We start from the raw sequence: 18,553 nt of genomic DNA on the forward strand, positions 1-18,553 counted from the left end.
TAGGGTGGAGGGCAAGGAGAGATGGTGCATGTGGAGAGAGAAAGAAATGTTGCACATGATAATGGAGGGAAGGAAGGAAGAGATGTTGCATGAAGGAGAATAGAGAAATTTGACCCAAGGTACAAGGCATGGCGAGAGAAAAAAGAGAGATGGAGACAGTGGGAAAGAGATGTTGGATAAAGCAGTGGAAGGGAAGGTAAAGAGATGGAAGATGGATGGTGAGCACAGAGAAAGAAGAGAACATCAAATAGCAGGACAACAGAAATCAGAGCCTGGGACCAACATGATTTGAATAATAAAATGACCAGACACCAAAAGGTAGAAAAAATAATTTTATTTTCTATTTTGTGATTACAATATTTGAAATGTGTATCCTTCCAGAGCTGGTGTTAGAGAGCGTAAGCATGGGGTGGGAAAGGGCAAGTGGGGGTGGGTGGGTGGGTGAAGAGGTTACAAAATAAACCCGCCAGGACGTTTGGAAACCAAAACCAAAAATTCGATTGGGCGGGAAAAGTGAATTGAATTGAAAAATCAATTTAATGAGCCAAATCAATTTTTTTTCCATGAATCGGGCAGTACTACTACAGGGAACCTTCCTGTCTCCGCCAACTGAAAACACAGTATTGAAACAACACTCCCTACTGGCAGCAATGCAGTTAGAAGACTCCTGCTCAGCTGAAAGGGAACAGTGCCTCTGAGCTATGCATAACTTAGGTTAGTGCCTGTTTTCTATTTTGGATATGGTTTAGGTGGAGGGGACACAAATCAAAAACATGAAAGGTATCTGAAGAATTCTGAAACTCCCAGAGCTGACATATCCATAAATTATTGCAGTTTTGCTTTAGCTTTCCACTCACAGATGACAAACGTATAGGAGAAAACGAGAAGAGAGCTGTGCACATAGCTAAATGTTTACTCTAAGCAGTCTGTTAATTAGAATTACTCAAAATAAAGAATTAGAGCGCCTCAGATTAATGGAGCGTTTAGAGTTTCTGAATGCCTCATATATCTTGGATAACACCTTTTTGAATTTTTGTAATTTGGAGGCAGACCCATTTCTTGGAGTCTAATTAAAGTTGATGCTTTTATATCAGCATGGTCTTCGCCACACATTATTGTATCAGTTAAGAAATACTGGCTTGGTTTACTGAAAATACAATTCTCTCACACATTAATAATACACAGTTTTCACAGATTCTTTTTTTTTTCATGCTGTAAACTAGTTATTAAAAAGAAGTAAGAGAAACAAATTTACAATTTACAGTGTCCATCTAAAGAAAAAAAACCATAATAAAAATATTCCCTACGAGAAACCACCCGATGATGACAATACTGAGGCTGAGATTTAGGATTTCAGTCTTGGGAAGAAATTCTGTGATCAATGGCCTACTCAGTCCTTGGTGAAAAACAGGTGACATGTCCATCTTTAGAAGTGTTCTTCAGGGTGGTGCATTTCTTCCTAATGACTAATTTTTCTGCAGTTAGATTTCATCATTTATTTCGACCTAAGGAAGACAGAATACACATATAACTATTACTAAATACAGAGGCACTTTTAATCAGAGTTGTATTCACTTTTTGCAGCTAAAGAAAATTGTGGTTGCTCATTTTTAAAATGAAATTAAAGATTAAAGATACATTGAATTCTTCAGTCCTGGACCCATAGAGACCCAGCAATTTGTAGAGCTGAGATATTTTAATTACCAGGTTTCAAGGCACAATTATAATACCTCCTCAGTATACCTTCATGGAAGGAACTGAAGATATCTACTGGCTAATCGATGGTTGCAAAGAAGTTATCAATTCATAGGGTAGGCTTAAACTTTTATTTTGATACTCTCCCGGCTCCTTGTGGTGGTTTTAGCACGCACTACATTGCCATGTGCGCTACATGCTGACGCCTCCATAGAGCTGGTGTTAGTATTTTTTGTATAGCTCGGGGTTAGCGCGCACTAAAAACGCTAGTATAGCATAGTAAAAGGAGCCCTCAGTCTTTAGTATGTAGTCCTCTTTCTTGTCTCCATTAATATGACAACCCACCAGACATGCTAACTTAAAGCTAATACAAGCCAGAAAAGGCAGCCAATGCAAACAAATCAGGGCAAGAGTAGCTTTATCAAATTTCTTCAAATGAATATTCAATTTAGCTGAAGCATTTTGAAATATCTGACATGTAGAATGAAATTTCACTGCAGATTACAATAATCTAGATGAGACAAAATGAGAGCCTGAACCAACAAATGAGGAATGAATAGTATGAAGTTGACACAGTTTTAAGAAAACAGTAAATACTCGTACATTGCAATTAACTTGTGGTTTAAATGATAATTTTGTATCTAAAAGAACACCCAAGTCCATAGAGGTGCATTCCACTTTAAATGGCAATCCATCTGGTAGTGTTAATTCATCAGGAACAGACTTGTCAGAACAGACCACATTACTACTTTATTAAAACAGGTTCTTTGACTCCCTATTCAATTCTGCGTTGATCATAAAATTCTTACAATGACTTACAAGATTCTCCACCAGGGAATCCCTTCCCAGCTTGCCAATCTGATCACTCCAAATAGGTAATATTAACACACAACCCTTGTTCACAAGCACATATAATGTATCTTTAACTCCATCTTCAAACTTATATCACAAATAATCCATCTGAAGGAATCACTTATCTGAATCTGTAATCCTTCTTCAGGAACCTGCCAATTTTTTAAAAGGGTTCCAGGGAGAACCAGGAATTGCAGACTTGTAAGCCTGACTTCAGTACTGGGCAACATAGTGGAAAAAATTATAAAAAATCAAACATAGACATAGAGTTAATGGGACAGTGTCATCATGGATTCAGCGAGGGAAGTCTTGCCTCACCAATTTGCTTGACTTCATTGAAGGTGTGAATAAACATGTGAATAAAGGTGAGCCAGTTGATATAGTGAAAGTTCCTCATGAAAGGCTCCTAAGAAATTTAAAGAGTCATAGGATAGGAGGCAATGTTCAGTTGTGGATTAGGAATTGGTTATTGGACAAGAAAACAGAGGGTGGGGTTGAATGGCCATTTTTCTCAGAGGAGGAGAGTAAATAGTGGAGTGCCACAGGGATCTGTACTGGGACCAGGGCTATTTAAAATATTTATAAATGATCTGGAAATTGGAATCATGAGTGAAGTGATTAAATTTGCAGATGACGCTAAACTGTTCAAAGTTGTTAAAACGCATGCAGACTGAAAAACTGCAGGCAGACCTTAGGAAATTGGAAGACTGGGCATCCAAGAGGCAGATGAAATTTAATGTGGACAAATGCAAAGTGATACACGTTGGGAAGAATAACCCAAACCATAGTTACCAGATGTTAGGGTCCACCTTGAGGATCAGCGCCCAAGAAAAAGATCTGGGTGTCATTGTAGACAATATGCTGAAACCTTCCACCCAATGATGAAAGACTAAAGAGGTCAGAGCTCTTCAGCTTGGAAAAGAGACGACTGAGGGGAGATATGATTGAAGTTTACAAAATCCTTGAGTGGTGTAGAACAGGTACAAGTGGATCAATTTTGTTTACTCTGTCAAAAATTACAAAGACTAGGGGACATGATGAAGATACAAGGAAATACTTTTAAAACCAATAGGAGGAAATATTTTTTCACGCAGACAATATTTAAGCCCTGGAATGCATTGCCAGATAATGTGGTTAATGTAGCTGGTTTTAAAGAAGGTTTATGAGTTCCTGGAGGAAAAGTCCATTGTCTGCTATTATGAGAGATATAGGGGTAGCCACTGCTTGCCCTTGATCGGTAGCATGGAATGTTGATACTATTTGAGTTTTTGAAACTCAGAAACAAGAAACGCGGATCCTTTTAGTCAAAATCCTACCCAAAAAGAAATTATTACAATATCTAGGGTTAAAGGATATTTTATAAATTACACCCAATTACTAAACCCTCAAACAATAAACTAGAAGGATGGTATATCGTACAATGTAAACAGTTTTCAGTGCATAGGACCTCACATAACATACGTTATCCCAAGTCCACATTCTGTTCAATTTTCAAATAATCATTTATACCATTACCTCTTTCCCTTCCCTTAATTGGACAAACAGTTCATTGTTTAAGATAAGTGTTGCTGATTTAAAAGCTGCAAGTCATAGAATTTGAAAACAAAAATTGGAGGTAATGGTATAAATGATTATTTGAAAATTGAACAGAATGTGGGCTTGGGATAACGTATGTTATGTGAGGTCCTATGCACTGACAACTGTTTACATTGTATGATATACCATCCTTCTAGTTTATTGTTTGAGGGTTTAGTTATTGGGTGTAACAAAAGATATATATATATAAAGTTAAGGAATATTATTAAACTAGTCTTTAAGCCCGTTACAATAACGGGTGCTAGAATAGATGTGTCTGTCTGTCTTTCTTTCTGTCTCTGTCTCCTTAGCCACTGTCTGTCTGTCATTCTTTCTTTCTTTTTTTTAATTTATATTTTATTAACTTTTCAAAATTATGTTCCAAGCTTTACATCTTGTACAGAAAGCATAATCTAAAACATAACAAATTAAACAGAATTCATCAAATAAAAATAATAATACATTCCTTAATTACACTCAAGTCCTCATAAATGATCCAAGAAGTAGAAAAAAGAGTAATTACTGAAGTATTATTTATAATAAAGATATGTATAACTGCTGCTGAAACAAAGGACTTATTTCTATACAGTAGATGTTGTTGTTACACCATCCTTTTCCAAGCATTTTAGGGAGAGAAAACTAACTAAATGAGAAGGATCTATAAACACATATTTAAAAGAGCGATTTCTGATAATACACTTGCAAGGGTACCGTAAAAAGAAGATACCCCCTAATTGGGTCACCCCTGGTTTCAACATTAGAAATTCTCATCTCCTGTTCTGCGTTTCTCTCGAAACGTCGGGGAAAATCTGTATTTTAAACCCCAGAAAGTCCTTAGTTCTAATTTTAAAGAACAATTTAAGAATCCAATCTTTATCTGGAGATAACGCTACAGTCAACAATAAAGTAGCTGGAAAAGCTACTTCTGTGTCGGATTTCTCCAAAAGTGCACAAACATCCAAAGGACCTTCTTGCTGGTCACGATCCTGAATTTCTTGAGACTTTATAGGTAAATAATAAACCCTTGTAAGGGGAGGTAGGGAATTTTCTGGTATTTCCAATACCTCAATGAAGTAGCGTATAATCATATCATGAGGAGTGATTGAGGAAATCTTGGGAAAGTTTATCAGACGTAAATTGTTAACACGATTACAATTCTCAAGGGCCTCAATCTTCCTCCTCAGTATAACATTGTCTTTTACGATTAATTCTTGATTTTGTTTTTCTACTGTCACCAGTGTCAAGTCCTGTTTTAAAAGCTTTATTTCTTCTTTCTATTTCTTTATCCAAATACTCTATTCGTGGACTAAGAGAGTTACCTAAATTCGCCTCTAAATCCCAAAGGGTGTCTAGGGTAACCTCTGGGGGTTTAGAAGGAGAAAAGGCTACTGCAGGTGTAACACAGTACAGTTCTTTAGATTGTTTTACCTTCTGAGGCGCTTGTGCCTCATGAGCTGAAGATGTCCCAACCGCATTCCCTTTCAGAGAGGAAACACCTCTCTGTGCTATTTCCATAGGCAAGCTCTCCGAAATGCTAGCCTCCGAGGTTGAGAGAACTTCCTCTTCCGGGGCAGTCTCTTCTCACGGGGAGCTTGCTCTTTGCAGTGCTGGTTGTAGAGGCGGAGTCCTGAGGTTGGGGCTCAGCATGACATCTATCCCAGGGATAGCCGCCATGGCATTACTCCCTGCCGGCAGATCCAGTGGGCGATTCCCTGATGGCGTCTGTCCTTGTTGAAGTCATCTAAAAAATTTGTCTATAGTTATAGTTGATGGCTCCGAGCGTCGGGAGGCTCCACCGATGCTCTTCCCCCTTCTCTTAGGCATGGATAGAGAGAAACCTCTCACCACTTTACAGGTAAAATGGGACGAAGATCGAAGGCGTCCTCGCAGCTAGCAGGTAGTGGCATCCATCTTGGATCTCTGTGGTGATCTGAAGGTTATCTTTCTTTCTTTCTGTCTCTCTTTCTTTGGCCACTGTCTGTCTGTCTTTCTGTATGTCTCTCTGGCCCCTCTGTCTATCTGTAATTCTTTCTGTCTGTGTCTCTCCCTGGCCCCTTGTGTGTTTGTCTTTCTTTCTTTCTTTCTAGCTCCTTGGCCGCTGGCTATCTGTCTGTCTGTCTCTCTAGCCCCCTGTCTGTTTGTCATTCTTTCCATCTGTATCTCTCCCTGGCCCCTTGTCTTTCTTTCTTTCTTTCTTGATACTTGGCCGCTGTCTGTCTGTCTCTCTGGCCCCCTGTCTGTTTGTCATTCTTTCTGTCTGTGGCTCTGTCTCTGTCCCTGGCCCTCTGCCTATCTCTCTCTGGCCCCCAGAGCAAACCAAGATTGCTGCCTGCCCCCAGCACATCCCTCCCCCCAAAGCAGCCCCTTTTCCCTCTCCCCCTCCACTTCCCTGTGCAGCAGTAGCAGCCGGATGCCTCGCAGCACCTCGGACACCCTCCCGTCGTTGCTCTCACCACCGCATGCGCCGCAAGCCACCACACGCTGCATGCACTGCAAGCCGCCGCACATGCTTGCGCTGCAAGTTGCCATATGCCGCAAATGGAACACGGCAGAAATCACAGCAGCAGGGATCATGCCATTTCAACAGCGAATGCGCGAGTATAGGTTTATTATAGAGTGTCACACCCCTAGCCTTAAAGCTCGGTTTGTGCCAGGCAGGGGTTTGTCTAAACCTATTACAACTGTCAGAAGAGCTGATCAATGTAGCAAACCAGAGGGAAAGAATAGGGAAGATGGTTCATTTCCCTTTAAATCTCAGGTAGCTGAGCTCCAGGGAGTGAAAGATGCTGAATGTAACAGCCTGGAACAGCCTGAGAACACTTCCTCCTCTCCTGCCAACTCTCAGCTGCAAAAGCTGATTGCTGCTCCTGGGAGAGTTAGGAAGAAGCTGCAGGCTGGCCCTCCCCCTCAGAGAACTGGGCGTGCCCGGCTGAACGTAATAGAAGCTGCTCTGAGGGGAAGGAAGTCAGTCTGCCCTGAGCCTGCTCAGGAAGGAGGTATCCAGGATAATGCTCCTGATCCTCACAGCTCTACTGATGTGGAAATGCTAGAGTTTGATACTGACCCTGAGACTAACCAGCCAGCAGAGCTTGAATTTATGGATTGCCAGGAATCTGCAGTTTGTCCTGAAGGTATGCCTATGGAAGAATAATAGGATACATGTTTGTGAAACTTTTGGTTTTTTCTTCCAGCTCAGGTGAGCAAATTGTTTGAACTGCTTCTCTGCAGCTGTTGACAATTGAGGGAAGAAAGAGAGCAGTGCTGCACTTCTCCCTTTAGGGGAACTTTTGAAAAGAAAAAAACGTTTTCTTTAATTGAAGAAATCTGCTCTGTTAAGTTTACTTTTGTGTTTGAATGCTGAAGAATGAGGAAGTAAGTGTGGGGAGAATCCACTGTACAACTGGATGGGTTTGTGGGGCCATTTGGGCATTCTGTGTTAACAGATATTTTGGTGGATTCGCTTACTCCCCTCCCCCACCAACTCCTTTGGAGCTGGCTGGGGCCAAGCCTATTTTACTCTCAGGCTTGGATACAGCACTACAGGCAGTGCTAATAGCAACCTTGCTAACTGCCGCTCTTTTTGAAGATAACAGTATTGTTTTGAAGATTTATCTTGGCCACTGATGACAAACGTTTTTGTAAAGTGTTTTGATTACTTACCTGTATGAAGATGAGTGCTGAGATATAGCGTTTTTTCATCAGCTCTGGTTTTGTTTTGGGGGAACTTGTATTGTTGATTGGGAGTACAGACTGAATGGAAGTTGGCTCCCAATATAAGCCCCACAATAAAAGTGACTTGTAGCATGAACTATAAAACTGACTCTTTGGAATTGTTGTTTTCATGCTTTACCAATGAACATTGAGCCCAGCAGGACTTCCAACTTTATGGAAGCACGTCGGCGTGAGTATTTGTGTGCTTGAACCGGAGCCTACTATATCCGCAGGCGCCGGCTCGTCCACAATTGGTATCAGGAGTGGGATGAAAGCACTGCCCAATTCCAGAGGGAAGCGGAGAAACTGACTAACCTCATAGAACAGGTGAATTCCCAGCTCAAGGTGGTCCAAGAGCAAGTTAGGGAAAGTCAGACTCAACAACAGGTGATACAAAATAGTGTCAGGGAAATTAAGGATACTTGCGGTGAGCTAACCACCAGAACTGACACAACAGAAGGTTGGTTAGCGAAACAGAAGCTGCAGGAAGAGCAAATAGAACAGCACGCTCAACATTTTGAAAAGGTTCTGGATACATTTAAAGATATGGACCAGGACCTTGAGGAAGTGAGACAGCAGTTGGAAAACATGCAGAAAGGAGAATTGGGTGGTATAACCCAGGTGATAGCTGCATTGGCTCAGAGGGTGGATGGTTTGGAAGGGGCCAAGAGTCAGGTTGATGAGGCTTTAGGAAAACCATATCAGCCACCGATCTTGAGATGGCCCGAGGACTTTGAAGACCCCGATCCACCAACCTTAGAGCTAGCAAAAAAAGGTAATAAACCAAGGAGACGTTACTAACGTTAAGTCCTGTTTGCCCAGAGGACATGGCCAGACTTAAGGACAATGTAGGATGATGACCCTCTTTTCCTTAAATCAAAGGACGGTCATCATTTTTAGGGTGAGGGTATGTCACACCCCTAGCCTTAAAGCTCGGTTTGTGCCAGGCAGGGGTTTGTCTAAACCTATTACAACTGTCAGAAGAGCTGATCAATGTAGCAAACCAGAGGGAAAGAATAGGGAAGATGGTTCATTTCCCTTTAAATCTCAGGTAGCTGAGCTCCAGGGAGTGAAAGATGCTGAATGTAACAGCCTGGAACAGCCTGAGAACACTTCCTCCTCTCCTGCCAACTCTCAGCTGCAAAAGCTGATTGCTGCTCCTGGGAGAGTTAGGAAGAAGCTGCAGGCTGGCCCTCCCCCTCAGAGAACTGGGCGTGCCCGGCTGAACGTAATAGAAGCTGCTCTGAGGGGAAGGAAGTCAGTCTGCCCTGAGCCTGCTCAGGAAGGAGGTATCCAGGATAATGCTCCTGATCCTCACAGCTCTACTGATGTGGAAATGCTAGAGTTTGATACTGACCCTGAGACTAACCAGCCAGCAGAGCTTGAATTTATGGATTGCCAGGAATCTGCAGTTTGTCCTGAAGGTATGCCTATGGAAGAATAATAGGATACATGTTTGTGAAACTTTTGGTTTTTTCTTCCAGCTCAGGTGAGCAAATTGTTTGAACTGCTTCTCTGCAGCTGTTGACAATTGAGGGAAGAAAGAGAGCAGTGCTGCACTTCTCCCTTTAGGGGAACTTTTGAAAAGAAAAAAACGTTTTCTTTAATTGAAGAAATCTGCTCTGTTAAGTTTACTTTTGTGTTTGAATGCTGAAGAATGAGGAAGTAAGTGTGGGGAGAATCCACTGTACAACTGGATGGGTTTGTGGGGCCATTTGGGCATTCTGTGTTAACAGATATTTTGGTGGATTCGCTTACTCCCCTCCCCCACCAACTCCTTTGGAGCTGGCTGGGGCCAAGCCTATTTTACTCTCAGGCTTGGATACAGCACTACAGGCAGTGCTAATAGCAACCTTGCTAACTGCCGCTCTTTTTGAAGATAACAGTATTGTTTTGAAGATTTATCTTGGCCACTGATGACAAACGTTTTTGTAAAGTGTTTTGGTTACTTACCTGTATGAAGATGAGTGCTGAGATATAGCGTTTTTTCATCAGCTCTGGTTTTGTTTTGGGGGAACTTGTATTGTTGATTGGGAGTACAGACTGAATGGAAGTTGGCTCCCAATATAAGCCCCACAATAAAAGTGACTTGTAGCATGAACTATAAAACTGACTCTTTGGAATTGTTGTTTTCATGCTTTACCAATGAACATTGAGCCCAGCAGGACTTCCAACTTTATGGAAGCACGTCGGCGTGAGTATTTGTGTGCTTGAACCGGAGCCTACTATATCCGCAGGCGCCGGCTCGTCCACAAGAGGATAAAAAGATAGTTTGAAGGTACATTCTTTACCTATTTTATACAGTACATGACAATTTATGAAATATCCTTTAACCCTAGATATTGTAACTATTTGAGTTTTTGCCAGGTATTTGTGACCTAAGCTGGCCATCGTGAAGACAGGCTACTGGGCTAGATGGACCATTGGTCTGACTCAGGGGAAGATTCTCAAAACTTTAACGTGGTCGCTAAACCGGTTCCAGCTGGTTTAGCATTCATGTATTTTAAAAGCGGATTACTCTGCCATGCAAATGTGTTATGATGAGGTCTTTAATATTTAAATGAGCACTCTGAACGATTCTCTATTATCGCCGAGTGAGTCCCTAATCTCACTGTCCTATATTTGCAAGCAAAATTTTCCAGCAGGACTGATTGAGCTGTCCTAGCCTTACTTTTTGGTCACTGCCTGAGCGCTGATTGGCTCAGGCATTGACAGGAAAGTAAGGCTTGACAGCTCAGACCCGCCAGAAAATTTTGCTGCCATCAAGCAACCCCTTTCCCCAGCAGTGAAAGGGATGCCCACTCCCTCCCGCTGCCAAGTGACCCCCTCTCCATTGAAAGCAATGGAAGTATAACTCGGATATCTCAATCCATCCTCTTTTTTCTGGAGCCGTATGGTGACCCTACTTTTGGGGATTCTATAGAACTCTTCATCAGTGGCATAACAAGGGGGGGGGAGGTCCGCCGCAGGTGCAAGCCCCAAGGGGGTGCACAGCTGGCCACCCTCCAGTGTTCTCTCTAGGGCAGTGGTCGGGCTCACGAGCCACATGCGACTCTTTAGCCACTTGCGGCTCGTCTACAGCAGGGGTGCCAAACCTGCTTCCCTTCTCACTGCCCTCTCCCAAGCCACCGCCGCCATCAGGGAACAGGCCGGATCTCCCTGCTTCTCTTCCCCGCAGGGCTGACCAACTCTCACCACCCGACGTCAATTCTGACGTCGGAGAGGATGTTCTGGGCCAGCCAATCGCTGCCTGGCTGGCCCGGAACGTCCTCTCCGACGTTAGAATTGGCGTTGGGTGGCGAGAGTTGGTCGGCCCTGTGGGGAAGAGAAGCAGGGAGAACTCGGCGCTAGTCTGTTTCCGATGGCGGCAGTGGCATCCTATTCCACGGCGGCGGTGGCAGCATGTTTCCCAATGGCGGTGGCATAGGGGAGGGCAGGGAGAAAGAAAGAAAGAAATGGGGGGGACAGGGAGCCAGAAAGAAAGAAAGGGGGCAGGGTGAAAGAAAGAAAAAAAAAATGGGGCACGGAGAGAGAGCAAGACAGACATAGAGAAAGAAAGGGGGCATGGAGAGAGAAAGAAAGAAGGGGACAGGGTGAACAAAGAAAGAAAGAAAAAAAATGGGGCACGGAGAGAGAGAAAGACAGACATAGAGAAAGAAAGGGGGCATGGAGAGAGAAAGAAAGAAGAAAGGGGGCAAGATGAAACAAAGAAAGAAAGAAATGGGTCACGGAGAGAGAGAGAAAGACAGACATACAAAAAGAAAGGTGGCATGGAGAGAGAAAGAAAGAAGGGGCAGGGTGAAACAAAGAAAGAAATGGGACACGGAGAGAGAGAGAGAAAGACAGACATACAGAAAGAAAGGTGGCATGGAGAGAGAAAGAAAGAAGGGGGCAGGGTGAAAGAAAGAAAAAGGGGGGAGAGAATGAGGTCTGGAGGAGAGGAAGCCTACAGGAGGCCTGAAAGAAGGGAAGAAATATTGGTTGCACAGTCAGAAGAATAAAGTGCAACCAGAGACTGATGAAATTACCAAAGGTAGGAAAAATGATTTTATTTTCAATTTAGTGATCAAAATGTGTCCGTTTTGAGAATTTATATATGCTGTCTAAATTTTGCATTATGGCCCCCTTTTACTAAATCGCAATAGCGGTTTTTAGCGCAGGGAGCTTATGAGCGTCGAGAGCAGCGTGGAGCATTCAGCGCAGCTCCCTGCGTTAAAAACCACTATCACGGTTTAGTAAAAAGGGAGGGGGTATATTTGTCTATTTTTGTATAGTTGTTAATGAGGTGACATTGCATAAAGTCATCTGCCTTGACCTCTTTGAAAACCCGTGGAATATAAATGATAATTAACATTTTATCTGCGTACAGTGTGTTTTGTGTTTTTAAAATTTTATTGTTAGTAGATCACTTTGACTTGGCCACGAAGGTAAGGGGGAGGGAGGGGAGCTGCTGAAAGACATCTAGCAATCCTTGCAGGCTTGAAAGTGCAGGGAATTATTTTTGTAAAATCATGTTTTGTTATGTGACTGGCATTATTTAGACTTTAATTTCTACGAATGAATAGAATGAAAATGATATAAAATTACTTGCTTGTTTTATGTGCGTGCGCTGAAGGAAAGTGGAGAGAGAGTGGGCTGAGGACACTGAAGGGAAATGGGGAAGAGAGAGTGGGGAGAAAGAACACCAGGGAAGGGAGAGGAAAGAGATGCCAAGACCATGGGTGTAAAGGAAAGGAAAGGAGCTACCAGACCATGGAGGGGGGGAGAGATGTCAGGGGGAGGGGGAGGAGGCAGATGCCAGACCAAGTGGAAAGAAGGAGGGAAAGGAAGGAGAAGAGATGCTAGATAATGGAATGGGAGGGGGAGATGGAAGGAGAGGAGAGAGATGCCAGGGCATGGGGGGAAGGAAGGGAAACTAAAGGAGACAAAATGCCAGACCAGAGGGAAAGAAAGGAGAGGAGGTGCCAGAGGGAGAGATAGGAGGGAGATGCCAGGGCATGGGGGGAGAGAAGGGAAGGAGATAGAGATGCCAGACCTTGGGGTGGAGTGGGAAGGAAGGAAGGAAGGAAAGGAGAAGAGAGAGATGCCAGAGCATAGGGGATGGGGTGGTGACAGAGAGAAAAAAATGGAGAGGTGGCAGAGCTGAAATCAATCATGTACAAAGGAGAGAAGAGGCATAGGATAGATAGTTATGAAAGGAGCATTGAAAGAAAGAAGATGTCATATGGAAAAGAGAGAGAGAGAGAGAGAAGGCAGACATTTCATGAAAGGGCAGAGAGGGCAGTGACTAGAAGGGGTGAGACAGAAGATGATCAGTAGATGGAAGGGGTAGAGAGATGGACAGACACTGAATGTAAGTGTGGGGGAGAAGAGGGTCAGCCACTGAATGGAAGTGAGAGGGGGAGCAGACGCTGGAAGGAAGTGGGGAGGTGAAAGAAAAAAGGGCACATGCTGGATTGAGGGACGAGGATAGAGTTAGATACTAGAAGGGGTGAGGGAAAGAGGTGGCAAGATATAGGTAGACACAGTGAAAGAGGGAAATTGAGGACTAAATAATAAAAAAGAATTTAGACAGAGACACAAAATAAATTGAGAAGGAAGACCAGGGAAGAACGGGAGGAAGAGAGTGGAGAGAGAGATGCCAGAAAGGGGGGAAGGGGAGGAGACAGATACCAGACCTAGGAGGAGGAAAAGAGGAAGGAGACAGATACTGGATCTGAGAGGAAAAAAGGAGAAGATATGCTAAAATCTGCTGGGAAGGAGGAAGGAAAGAAGGAGAGAAAGAGGCAGAGAAAGTGTGTGTGTGTGTGTGTGTGTGGGGGGGGGGGGTTGTAAGCAGATTAGAAAGACTACAGAGAGAAAGGCCTGGATGAAAGGGGAAAGACAGGAGGAAGATGCAAGACTATGGGAGGTTCAGACAGAGAGGGAGGGAGAGAGAGGGAGACCTAGAACAATGGTACAAAGGAGAACTGACACTGGATCTGGGGATGCTAATAGAGGGAAAATAGAGAGATACCTGGACCCAAAGGGGATGGGGCTGGATTGTGAAAGAAATGTTGGATGCAAAAGAAAGAAAGAAAGAAAGAAAGAAAGAAAGAAAGAAAGAAAGAAAGAAAGAAAGATTGGATGCACAGTCACAAGGAAGTGCAACCAAGAGACTCATGAAATCACCAAACAAAGGTAGGAAAAATGATTTTATTTTCAATTTAGTGATCAAAATGTGTCTGTTTTGAGAATTTATATCTGCTGTCCATATTTTGAACTATATGTGTCTATTTTTCTATAGTTACTGAGGTGACATTGCATATTTTAAAGTAATCTGTCTTGACATCTTTGAAAAAATCCCTGAAACTCGTAAATGATAATTAACATTTTCTCTGCGTACCGTGTGCTTTGTGTTTTTTTTAATATATTTTATGTTTACCATTATGAATTAATAAGATATTGTGTATACATGAAAATGAATGGAAGAAATTGGGGGCGGGACTGAATATTAATAGATGTCCGGTTTTGATGAAAAAATTAAAGGTCACATTAGTCTTACCTCCCCGCTGCTGCTGCTAATCGCTGACAAGAAGTCTTCTTTCTGATGTCAATTATGACGTCGGAGAGGACGTTCTGGGCCAGCCAATCACCACCTGGCTGGCCCAGAACGTCCTCTCCGACGTCAGAATTGACTTCGGAAAGAAGACTTCTTGTCGGAGATTAGCAGCAGCAGCGGGGAAGTAAGATTGCAGGAAAGGAAGGAGAGAGGCTTTTTTATTTTCCGCGGCAGGGAGGGAAGATGTAGGCAGGCAAGCTGGCTGGCTGTAGCGTGGCAAGGAGGGAGGGAGATAGGTAGGCATGCAGGCAGGCTGGCTGGCTTTGGGGGTGGACAAAATCTGGAAGACAGTGGGGGGACATAAGGAGGCACTAGGGGCACTATGGACACGGGAAGGAGGCACTGGGGGCACTATGGACACAGGAAGGAGGCACTGGGGGCACTATGGACACGAGAAGGAGGCACTGGGGGCACTATGGACACAGGAAGGAGGCACTGAGGGCACTATGGACACAGGACGGAGGCACTGGGGGCACTAAGGACATGGGAAGGAGGCAGTGGGGCACTATGGACACGGGAAGGAGGCACTGAGGGCACTATGGACACAGGACGGAGGCACTGGGGGCACTAAGGACATGGGAAGGAGGCACTGGGGGCACTAAGGACACAGAACGGAGACACTGGGGGCACTAAGGACACGGGAAGGAGGCACTGGGGGCACTAAGGACATGGGAAGAAAGGAGGGAGGGAGGGAGGGAATAGAAAGGGACAATTGTTGGGCCTGAGTGCAGAAAGAAAGAAATGAAAGATGAATTAATAGATGTCCCCTTTGGATGAAAAAAATAAATGGTCACGTTACCTCTGACTTACTTTCTCTGCAGCAGAGTCGGCAGCCACGCTGAGGTGCAGGAAGGTCCCGCGATGACTCGTCTGCCGGCTCTGCTTCGGAAGAAGTAAGTTACGTTGGAGGGGGTAGACCTGGCAGACGCAGTCATTGTGGGACTTTGCCACAACTCCCTATGTCTGCCGTGTCCACCCCCTCCGACGTAACTTACTTCTTCTGGAGCAGAGCTAGCAGACGAGTCATTGCGAGACCTTCCATCATGCGGCTGCCGAGTCCGCTCCTGAGCAAGTACGTCGGAGTGGGGTGGACTGGCAGCCGGCAGCTACAGTCATCGCGGGACTTTGCTGCATGAAGGGCGAGAAAGGAGCTGGACTGCTGGAATGGAAGAGTGGTGGAGGGTAAGAAAGGGGGCAGGGTGGTATGGAAGGGTGGTGCTGATGGAATTGATGTACAGAGAAAGGGGAGAGACTTAAGGGGGAAGGATATTGGAGGGAAAGAAAGGGGGCAGATGCTGATTGAAGAGGGGTGGATGGAGAGAGAAAGGGCAGACATTGGATGTAGTGGGAAGCCTATGCTGGATGGAAGTGCAGATTGGATAGATAAGGGAGCAAATGCAGGAAGGAAATGGGAGGAGAGAAAGAGGGGAGCAGACGCTGGATGGAAGTGGACAGAGAGAAGAGAAGGTACTAGATGGAAGGGTTGGAGATAAAAAGATGTCATAAACAAAAGAATAGCAGCACTGCTATCGTTCTGATCCTGAGATGCTGTTGCGTCCTATCTTAAGTTCTGATCGGATTTCTTTACACCCTGAGGCAGCAGACGAGTGAAACGCTAGCCATCGTCGGTGTACCGATCTACTAATCTAGATAAGTGGAGCGTTATCCTCTATCTTTTGCACCGCCGCCCTGCTTTAAGTTCTTCACTACGGGGAGCCGGTCTGGAGGTTTTTTGCCGGTGAGGTGCTACGTCCAACCACCTTGGACCACCATTGTGGTGGTGGAAGGGCTCCTATCTGAGGCTTTTTCTTCCAGTTAACTGTAACTCCCCTTTCAGAATGATAGCAGTGCTGCTTTTCTTTTGTTTATGACATCTTTTCATTTCAGTGAAAGTGTTTGTTTATAATAGTATTGAATTTCACAATTCCGAGTTTTTTCTTGCTATATATTTAGGGTTGGAGATAAATACATGATGGAAGGAGGGGATAAATAAAAGGAGGGCACATGATGGGGAAAAAAGGATTGTTAGGGAAACACTGGAGGGGTGAGGGAAAGAGGTAGCAAGCTTTAGGTAGACAGTAAAAAAGGACATTGATGAAAGGGTAGTAAGAACGTAATCTAGACAGATGCAGAAAATAAATTGAAAAGTAAAATGAGGAAAAAAGGGAAAGGGATTGAAGAGGAGAAGTGTGGGAGAGGGAAGGAGAGGAGAGAGATGCCAGACCAATGGGGGTGAAAGGAGAGATGGAAGAGGAGGCATACAGTTTCTGGAAGGGGCATAGAAGGAGAGAAGATGCCATATAGCGGAAGAGAGACGGCAGACAATGGATAGAAGGAAGAGAGTTACAAGAAGATGAGAAAAGCAGAAACCACAAAAGACAAAGGTAGAAAAAAAACTATTTATTTATTGCTTTAGGAGATATGTGTCACGGTTTCTGTGGATCATTGTATGCAGAGTCCAGCTTCTTGCTGGTTCAATTTAACCTTTTCTAGGTATTTCTATTTTATCCCCTTTTACAAAACTGTGGAGTGTTTTTTAGCGCCAGCCGTGGTGGTAGCAGCTCTGATGCTCAGAATTCTATGAGCGTCGGAGCTGTTACCTCCGTAGATAAAATCCATACTACAGTTTTGTAAAAGACGGAGGGGTTAGTTTGTGATTACCGGTACATATTCCATACTAGGCGAAGGTGTTTTCTGTGTTCTGTGTGTTTGAAAGACATGTTTTTTTTGTTAGGATTGACTGCAGGATTGATCTGTACGAGTCTGGCTTGTTTAGTTTTACAATGGGTGTATTGATGTTGTACTGCTCACTGCAGTATGTAAGATGCTGCCTTTTCCTAGGTACTCATGTGTTTCGTGTGGATTGTTACTAAAAATCATGTTTTCATACAGATGGGGGGATGTCAAAAAATGATGGGCCCCGGGTGTCACATATGCTTTTTCCTTCACTTTTAGATTGAGTCAAGCCTATGCTGTTTCTGTTTTGCATTATTAGACATCTTTATATTCAATATTGAAAGTGTTTATCTTAACATATGCTAGGTACGCCACTGCTGCAGGGTGAGCTGAGGTGTCCTATGGAAATCTTTGGACATGTGTGTGCTACTCATACATTAAAGCTTAAAATATATTTTGTAGTGCTGGGGGGAGGGGGAGGGGCAGAATGAGGTTGTGCTGTGCACTAAACAGTTAGTGCAGCTGTGTGTGTGAATAACCGGTGTAAGGGTGTGCTAAGGCCACTTTTTATTGTGGTTTGGTAAAAGGGCCCCTTTGTAAGCACTGCAACATCAGTGTCCCAGAAAAGCATTGGGATTATGACTTTGAAAGAAGTGTGGAAAACAAAGAGGTTATGATCACCTGGAACATCCCCATCCAAAGTGATAAAAAGCTGGATGCCAGAGAACTGGATATTGTGGTAAAAGAGAAAACATCAGAATGACATTGATTAAATTATTCATGGAACTGCATGGAAAAGAGGGGAAATCCTCAAGTACCAAGAAATCGACCAAGAAAATATATTAGAAAGACACAGAAATATTTGTTATTATTTTTGAGTACTGCAGGCTTGATCAAAAAGAATTTCCAAGTGCATAAAAACATAAGAATTGCCGCTGCTGGGTCAGACCAGTGGTCCATCGTGCCCAGCAGTCCGCTCACGTGGTGGCCCTTAGGTCAAAGACCAGTGCCCTAACTGAGACTAGCCTTATCTGAATATGTTCTGGTTCAGCAGGAACTTGTCTAACTTTGTCTTGAAACCCTGGAGGGTGTTTTCCCCTATAACATACTCCGGATGAGCGTTCCAGTTTTCTACCACTCTCTGGGTGAAGAAGAACTTCCTTACGTTTGTATGGAATCTATCCCCTTTTAACTTTAGAGAGTGCCCTTTCGTTCTCCCTACCTTGGAGAGAGTGAACAACCTGTCTTTATCTACTAAGTGTATTCCCTTCATTAACTTGAACGTTTCGATCATGTCCCCTCTCAGTCTCATCTTTTCAAGGGAGAAGAGGCCCAGTTTCTCTAACCTCTCACTGTACAGCAACTCCTCCAGCCCCTTAACCATTTTGGTCGCTCTTCCCTGGACCCTTTCGATAAGAACATGCCAATGCATGTTGCATCTTA

At 43.8% G+C, this 18,553-nt stretch overlaps 1 protein-coding gene across 1 annotated transcript in view; it reads right to left on the reverse strand.

The window, feature by feature from the left end:
- Positions 1–489: 489 nt before the first annotated feature.
- NKAIN3 (sodium/potassium transporting ATPase interacting 3) overlaps positions 490–18,553 on the reverse strand; it is an 814,348-nt gene continuing 796,284 nt past the window's right edge. Inside the window, exon 6 of the mRNA XM_033933437.1 lies at positions 490–1,505. Within this exon, the coding sequence (XP_033789328.1) occupies positions 1,492–1,505 (14 nt within the window). The 3' untranslated portion in view covers positions 490–1,491. The remainder of the gene's footprint in view (positions 1,506–18,553) is intronic.

Source organism: Geotrypetes seraphini, chromosome 2 (genome assembly GCF_902459505.1).
Source record: "Geotrypetes seraphini chromosome 2, aGeoSer1.1, whole genome shotgun sequence".
In the NCBI taxonomy this organism is placed as follows: Eukaryota; Metazoa; Chordata; class Amphibia; order Gymnophiona; family Dermophiidae; genus Geotrypetes; species Geotrypetes seraphini.